Consider the following 8,266-nt stretch of genomic DNA (forward strand, 5'->3'; position numbering starts at 1 on the left):
GGAGACCAGGTAACTAATTTCAGATGGTGCAAACTTACCGTCCTTAGTAACTGTATGTTAAGTCTGCCCCGTGTAAGTGTGCATACAACTACTGCCATTTGCAACAAGGAGAGGAGATTAAAGACAAGCTACACCATATGTATGTCTGAAAACACTCAGCAATGCAAATTTAAAGAAAAATATTAAAAAATAGGAAAGGAAAAGTAAAATTAAAATTTAATATGTAGGTTTATTTTCAAATAAAACATTTATGTACAGCCCTTTCCTTTGGGTGGGAGATACATTATGAAACACCTGAAAGTACCAACAAAACCCCAGGATGAATCATACACAGAGACAGGAAAGCTCTGCATTTTCAAATAAGCTTGACATGACTCTCTGATTGTACCTCCCTGAGTAATTTACTGAACAAGTGCCCTGACAGAAACATTCAGTTTGCTTCCTCTGAAAAAGCCACATAAAATAAAGCTCAAATTACTAATCACAAATGAAAGCTGTTTGTCAGAATTGTATTTTCCAAGTTAGGAAAACCACTGCATATAATCCATTAAGGCTGTAAAACATTTGAGCAATGACAGCAGTGAAGAGTTGCCATTTACTGTCATCAAACTTTGAATTCTACAGCTCTCCAGCACTCCAATTAGTATTTGTATCATGTCTTTAAATATCCTCCACCAAGCAATTTTGAGTGAAGCACTAAAATATTTTCACTGCATTTCAAAATGTAATTTACAATCAGTAATACAATAATATGCAAAATAATATACTTAAAGAATTAAAAAAAATAATGCAGGTCATCTCACTGTTAAAACTTTTAAAACATCATTCCAGAAGAAAATTACAACTGTAAAACATACAGCAATGCTAATTCTTACCTTTTTTGTGCACTTTTTCTTAGTGCGCCACATCCTAGAGTAAACTAACAAAAAAATCAACTTTCTTTAGAAAGTTGTTTTTTTTTTCTCCCCTTTCTATGGCAAAATGCAAAGTTTGTAACTTCAATAAAACTGTCATATTTAGATTTTAGTGCAACCTGATTTAACAACTGCAAAGGCCTTGGATTGGAAATGCTGAAAATAGTACAACTAAAATTACTTATGAAATAATTTACCTCTGTCAGAGCCCATCATGGACCTTGGATATCTTGGTGTCAAAGGGATCTTAATTCGTTCTGTTCTGTATTGCAAGTTACTCGAAGAACCTATTTTTACAACAAGAAAACATTAAAATGACAAAGGTAAAAGCAAGTACGTTGAACAAAAAAAGTACATTTAGATTCTACTTCTTCAATAATCATTAAAATGGCCTCTGAATTTATGCATGAGCCTTAATGATTATCCTTGTATATATTGTGTATATCATATTTCTAGTAAATTGTCTTGATTACACAGTAAGTATAAACAGAGCACAACACAGCTATACACTATATACGCACTGTTCATTCTTGTACAAAAAATATTTTGAATATTTTTTCAATCAAATGAAACAATCTGAAGTCTGAACAAGAATATAACATCTCTGTTTACTAAGAATCCATGGAACTTTCCAAAATGGATTTAAAACATTCTGATTACATTCTGCTTGGATGAATACATAATTTTTTGACACCAGTAGCAAACTATTATGCCATTTTTTTGCTGTGGTTATGAAGGTGCCATGCTCTATTCAGATACAACTGCCAATCATTGATGGAACACAGCAACACAAACATGCACAAAAACTTATTACATATTTTAAAACTTAAGCAATTCTCAAATGTTAAAATGTAATTGCTCCATAGCCTCCGTCTGCTTTGGTATTACTAGGATAGACAAAAACAATCTTACATGTCAATCAAGTAAACATAAGTGTAACTTATCTTCGAACAATATTATTATTCGAACAATACGTTATGCCATTAGTCATCCTTGATTTTTTTGTTCTGGGGGCTCTCTCCTTTGCTCCTCTTCTCTCCACCTCACTAAACTTCAAAAATACTTTGCCTGGGCCTCCCATCTTTATAAGGGTATTTTCAAACAGTAACAGGCATGGTAAGGAGAATCACTCGCACACAGAGCATTTTAAAGAGATTGGGAAGACTGAATTAAACATAGCTACCTACAGGGAACACCTTTAGCCATAAAACCACAAAAAAATGAAGCGAAGACAGAAAGGCTTTGCTACCTATGACAATCCCAATAACATATGTACTTAAGGAATTTTCCATTTATTCTTTGTCTCCAATATATAAGAGTTCCACAGGAAATAAAACAGAAAAGCCAGTTACCAAGTCTTGCACTGGATGGTAATGAATTTGAGCCATGAGATGCTCTTGTACGTGAATTTTCAGAGTAGTCATTGGAGTGTTTATGACTTAAGTCTAAACTCAGGCGACCTTGATGCTGGGAACTACACCAAAAGAAAAGCAGAATAGCGTAACAGTTAGAACTGGGCAAAGTACTTCAGCAAATAGCAAATTGGACAACAAAAAATTTTGGTTATCCCTGAGTTACTGAATAAAATAAATGCTCCTCTCCTTCCCACTTTCCAATTGTCCCATCTTTTTACGAATTAAGAGAAGTCAGAAGAAAAATAGCCTAAAGTGCTAAAAAACAAAAGGAGAAGGCTTTATTTGTTTTGGCAAGGACAAGAAAAAACATTGGAAATTAGTTCATTTAAAAAATATATTTTTTTGTCAATTTTGGGCAGTGGACCAGCAGGAAACCTAATCCATCAGTTACCAAAAGACATGAAAGCAACTGGCACATCTCTTTTATGCAATAATGGTTTTGAGAACCCTGGGTCAACATAACACACAACAGCAGTGCCAGTGCGCTTCGCTCTGCATTGTATAAAACAAATACCGGAGGCAGTTTCATCTTAATGAAAACAAAAATTTAAGGAGATATAAATTTCAAAGCACCTGGGATGCAGATGGCATATTTGGCTGGCAACTGATGGACAATTGCTGGTGTGAACTCTGTGGCTCCAGGCAGTATAGATTGGATTTCTCATGACAGCAGTTACTGCAGGGCACGGTGCTAAGCTTCTTGGTACAGTACCTGCTTAAAATGATAAACACACATTCTTACCAACATTATTAACATTTATATGACAGATTTTAAATATATTTACATATTTATGTAATTACATATTATAATATTTGCATGTATGAACATGTATGTATCTATAAATAAAAATTATTGGTATGCATATACACTATTAAGCACCATGTGACACCTTTTAAGTAGTATGTGCATATTTAAAATCTGGATTATAATTTTGTAATGAGTCAGCAATAAAGAGGATGAGATTACCAAAAAATAGTCATTCACAGTATATAATTTTAATATGCATTGGTAACCACAAGATTTTCACCTGTTTTCAAGTATCAAACTTTTTTATACAGCAACAAAAATTCAGCACTTCTCTCTGAATAGTAATGTTTTTATTTGGTACTTGAACTGGCTGCAGCTAAAAGGATTCTTGCTCCTCTTCTATTGCCTCAAAGACTCCTACTTCTAGTGTGTTGTATGACTTTAAATTATAGTATTTCCATATTTATTTATGAAACTTATTACTCAAGATGATCTTTTAAGTACATGCATCCTCAGTAATCGACCAATTGAGAGCAGCCCTGTGGAGAAGGACTTGGGAGTACTGTAGATGAAAAACTGGCCATAAGCTGGCTTGCAGCCCAGAAGGCCAACCGTATCCTGGGCTGTATCAAGAGAAGCGTGGCCAGCAGGTTGAGGGAGGTGATTCTGCCCCTCTACTCAGCTCTAGTGAGACCCCACCTGCAGTGCTGTGTCCCACTCTGGAGCCCTCAACACAGGAAAGACATGGACCTGTTGGAGCAGGTCCTGAGAAGGGCCACAAAAATGATCAGAGGGATGGAACACCTCTGCTATGAAGAAAGGCTGAGAGTGTTGGGGTTGTTCAGCCTGAAGAAGAGAAGGCTCCAGGGAGACCTGATTGCAGCCTTTCAATACTTGAAGAGGGCCTAGAAGAAAGATGGGGATACTTTTTAGCAGGGCCTATTGCAAAGGACAAGGGGTAATAGTTTAAAACTAAAAGAGGGTAGATTTAGACTAAATATAAGGAAGAAATTTTTTACAATGAGGGTGGTGAAACACTGGAACAGGTTGCTCAGAGAGGTGGTAGAAGCTCCATCTCCAGAAACATTCAAGGTCAGGTTGGACAGGGCTCTGAGCAACCTGATCTAATTGAAGGTGTCCCTGCTCATGGCAGGGGGGTTGGACTAGATGACCTTTAAAGGTCCCCTCCAACCCAAATTATTCTATGATTCAACCGAAGTCTATTTGACTAATTTCCTCTCAAATGAGTTGGTAGCACAGAATACAATAGCAAAAACTTGTTCACATTTCAAGACATACAATCATATTGTCGAATGTAGGCTTGACTTGATTGGGTATGCAAATATATTATGATAAGAAAAAGCTTTTAGTTAGAATTAATCCCTTTAAATACTTTTTCTACTATCACTAAAAGAGAGAAAAGAGTAAAAGAAATCAAAGAAGAGCAAAAGCTTTTTGATCTGAGCAACTCTTGAGCACATCTTTACAATCTGAAAACTGACTGGGACGACAAGGTTTGAAGCTGTCCATTGTTCCAGATACACAAGTCATTAACTCCTTCACAGTCTCCAGTAAGAAGAAAGTCTTCTGCAATTTCTAGCACATGCAGAAGTTTGGGCCTTTACAAAGAACTGAGGGTAAACTCATAAAAATCAATATTGTCTTGATTTGAAAATCAATTTTTGTATGCAACTGCTGAAGGTTAGCTACACCAAAGACTGGATAGTACACCTGGCAACACGTTCACCAGGTCTAAGCAAATGCTTCTTGACCAGTTCAAAGCAACTAGATTTTGATACCTTAATTAGCTCCTGAAGCACTCCATTTAGTCTGTGCCAATTTAATACCTGCTAACATGAACCTCAATACCAACAACTGTTTGATCAACTGTGACAACATGCTGTTTCATTATACTGATTTTTGTGTGAGCTCCTTGTGAGTCCCCTCTTCAGCAGCTTAGTATCTCAAACACAATGGCATTTAATCTTTAATTTAGATTAAGATCACAACCAGTTTGGGCACTCAACTTGAGATACTCCAAGCATTTGATTTCCAATAGGCAGAACTTAACATGCTTTACTTTCTGAACACGAGATCTTTTTCCTTGTAAGTATTTCAGAAGTTAGCATCTAAAGCTTGGGACACTTCCATTTACTGTTGGTTTTCAAAAATACCGGAAATCTTACTTGACTCCCTAATGTACGGGCCACACCTTGTTCACCACTAATGTATTCAAAACTCCTCTGCAAAGAAACTAATGAAACAAATCCTTCAGCCAGCTGTTGCTCAGTTTCCTTAATGGTTCTTAAACAGGTTTCACTTCTTTACAGTCTAAAAGCTGAGCAGACCATGTTCAAATTACAACAAACCATGGAAAAAGGTTTTGTGAGTCATGTATGTCCTGCACTTACCACAATTAATCCCCAGTATTGTCCAATATGGACAAATTCCTTGGGGCGTTCCTAGAAAGCAACTGCAAGTTCTGTCACTCACCTGCTGACATGCCGCCAGCGTATAAGGCAGCAGGCACAAAGCCATCGCTGTGCCTAGCAGACCGTTTTGGTGAATACGGTGCCCATTCCTGTAGCTCTGGAGACAGATGCTCCTCACTAGCTGGAGCATACTTCTGCACCTACAAAAACACAGAAATTTGATTACAGGAAGTTAGAGATTCAGAAGAAAAAAAATAAAATAGCCAAACTTTGTAGGGAGTGAGCAACTTAATACCTATTCCAGAACGTGCTTGCCATCACAGTGCTTGTTACAACTTTATTTTTCAATGATGCTACCCACTTCTTCTGCTTCCTTCCTCCATCCTGCTCCATTATTTCATTATTTTATAATCTTTTTAGGCCAATGTTTGCAGCTTCACTGGTATAGTTTCTTTCACAATAAAACACCCAGCATTTAGTCACATTTCTCCTTTAAAATACTGCTTTCACAGGACATTTTAACTGGTATTTCAGTCAGTATTGCAAGTGTTTCCTAAAGAAGACCTGGTTAACAAGCCAGAAAGTGTTTTCCTCTAAGCCTGTATTTTTAGCTATGTGTGGAGCAACCTCTATTCAACAGAGCAATTGACCTTTTGGAACAATCACAACTTCTGTTCTGTACATAATGAGTAGACACAGGTGAGTTAAGAAAGACAAGAATACCTCAGATACTGACAGTGATGCTACACAGCTAAAGGTTCAGGGCTCAACATGCAGAGTTTACACACTTGAAATGTACAACACAAAATATGAGATTGAAGTATGTAATTAGTAAAAAATAAGTACTGAAAAGGTACTTATAGTTTCTATGATAGCAGTATTTTAATTAAATTAAGAGTTACTGAGAGCACAAAGACTATAAAATGTAGAGGTAACTTCTTAGAACCAATACTTGATCACTACCACAGCTCTATGAGTAACTGTACCATCTACTACCCAGGGACGAAGTCTTCTTTGATTTATCAACTTACCAAAATACACAAACTTAACTTAAATTCAACTACACTGCATATTCTATATACATATCTCTGATATTATAAACACGACTTCAGCAATACAAGCAGACTGGACACTACTGTTACACAACTCAATGCTGGTGTAGTGCACAAAGACGATTCCACCAGAGAGAAATTTTCAGGGTGAATGTTGTCCACTTTTTGAGGCACGCTATCACTTCTGCTCTCTAGTCAACAACAACTTTACAGTTACAAAGTTCTGCCTATTTTCTGACAGGGGAGAAATTAAAGAAGGGCAGGGAAAGAAAAAGAAAAGAATCACAGAACCTAATTCTAATTTAACCCTAGAAACATAAATTAACTAATACATCAAATAACCTTAAAAAACAGAATTTATGACTTTATAATTCTATTACACAATTTTCCCCTTCACCTCAAACCAACACCTATATGATATCTGCAATATCACTTGGGCAGTATGTATGAACCAACTGTACTATGTCCTTGTCAGTCCTTCCTGGTCTTTAAATAGTGAGTGCCAAAATCACCCCCTCTGTTCCACCTAACAGATTTCTTACACTTAAGTCCCCACCCACCTGTGTCCTTGTCACAGTTGGAAACTTCAGTTACTATTATCCAGGTATAAACAAGTATGGGTAAAGAATATGATATTATAAGTCATTATGATGTGATTATATACAAGCAAAAATAATACTTTTTGAAACTTCAGATATTAGCTTGCAGGAGGGTGGGGTGTGTGGAATCTGTATCTGCCACCTGAGCGATCTGAGGCAGTGAACCTGGAACTACATTGGTGGTTATGCTTTCTTACATAATGTAGTCATCTAAATAGGTTCATCTTCCTAGACCACATAAAATGTTTCTTCTACCTATTCTGGTAAGACATGACCTAGAATCTCCACAGAGGGGTTGTTTATTCTAATAAATTACATTGTCATTTGGAATTGTATTATTAAACCATATTCTCATAAACAGTCCATCTTTACAGTGTAATGTGCCCATCTATAAATTTCAGATCATATTTACAAAATTATTTAGACACATAGAAAGACTTACAAAAAACAACACTGAATAGTATACCTTTTTCCATTAATTTTTACAGTGAGCTGGACAGCCAATCTGATTTTTTTTAAACTTAGAAGGCCCTATTTTCAGCTTTCCTAAAGCTTCTTCTTTGCTTTTTTTTTTCTTTTTTTTTTCTTTTTTTTTTTTTTTTTTTTTTTAGGTTGTCAAAAACATACAGGAAAGAGCCATGATCTTTCATCAAGCAGCATTAAAACCCAAGATATGGCTACTAAGCTGAACCCTATCATTCTCTTTGGTGGTCACCACTGCCTCTTAAACACTGCAACTCCATGAACTAGTTTTGTATGCTGTGATACTGCAAACTGAGTCTGGGGTAGCTTTTCAGGGGACCTGGATTTTGAGAACAGGCTATGCTTCTCCTGTTATGGTATGTAAATGGAACCCAAAACCACACTGAAAATACAATTTAAGGTTTCTAGTTTTGTGCTTCAATATACCAAGTTTTTACCTGGAGTGCAGGATTAGGAATGGGCATAGGTGTCATTTTATGCCTCAGGGCAGGAGCTGATTTTGGCCTTGGTCTTTTAATCTCTGGCTCTTCAACTCTTTGAAAGCCAATGTCATCTTCACAGGATTTCCTTGAAGAGAGATGAGTGCAGTCAATACCCTCCTCCCGATAATAATGCCCAGCATT

At 36.5% G+C, this 8,266-nt stretch overlaps 1 protein-coding gene across 1 annotated transcript in view; it reads right to left on the reverse strand.

Moving 5' to 3' along the window:
* Positions 1-8,266, reverse strand: part of LOC104522154 (disks large homolog 5) — a gene marked incomplete at its 5' end in the record, with an annotated part of 28,822 nt that overhangs the window by 17,152 nt on the left and 3,404 nt on the right. Inside the window, 5 exon segments of the mRNA XM_029084109.1 lie at positions 1,112-1,201; positions 2,267-2,388; positions 2,903-3,041; positions 5,571-5,709; positions 8,081-8,266. The exon segment at positions 8,081-8,266 is cut by the window's right edge and continues 32 nt beyond it. Of these exon segments, the coding sequence (XP_028939942.1) occupies positions 1,112-1,201; positions 2,267-2,388; positions 2,903-3,041; positions 5,571-5,709; positions 8,081-8,266 (676 nt within the window).

This window comes from Antrostomus carolinensis, unplaced genomic scaffold (assembly GCF_000700745.2).
Source record: "Antrostomus carolinensis isolate BGI_N321 unplaced genomic scaffold, ASM70074v2 scaffold2513, whole genome shotgun sequence".
Lineage (NCBI taxonomy): Eukaryota > Metazoa > Chordata > Aves > Caprimulgiformes > Caprimulgidae > Antrostomus > Antrostomus carolinensis.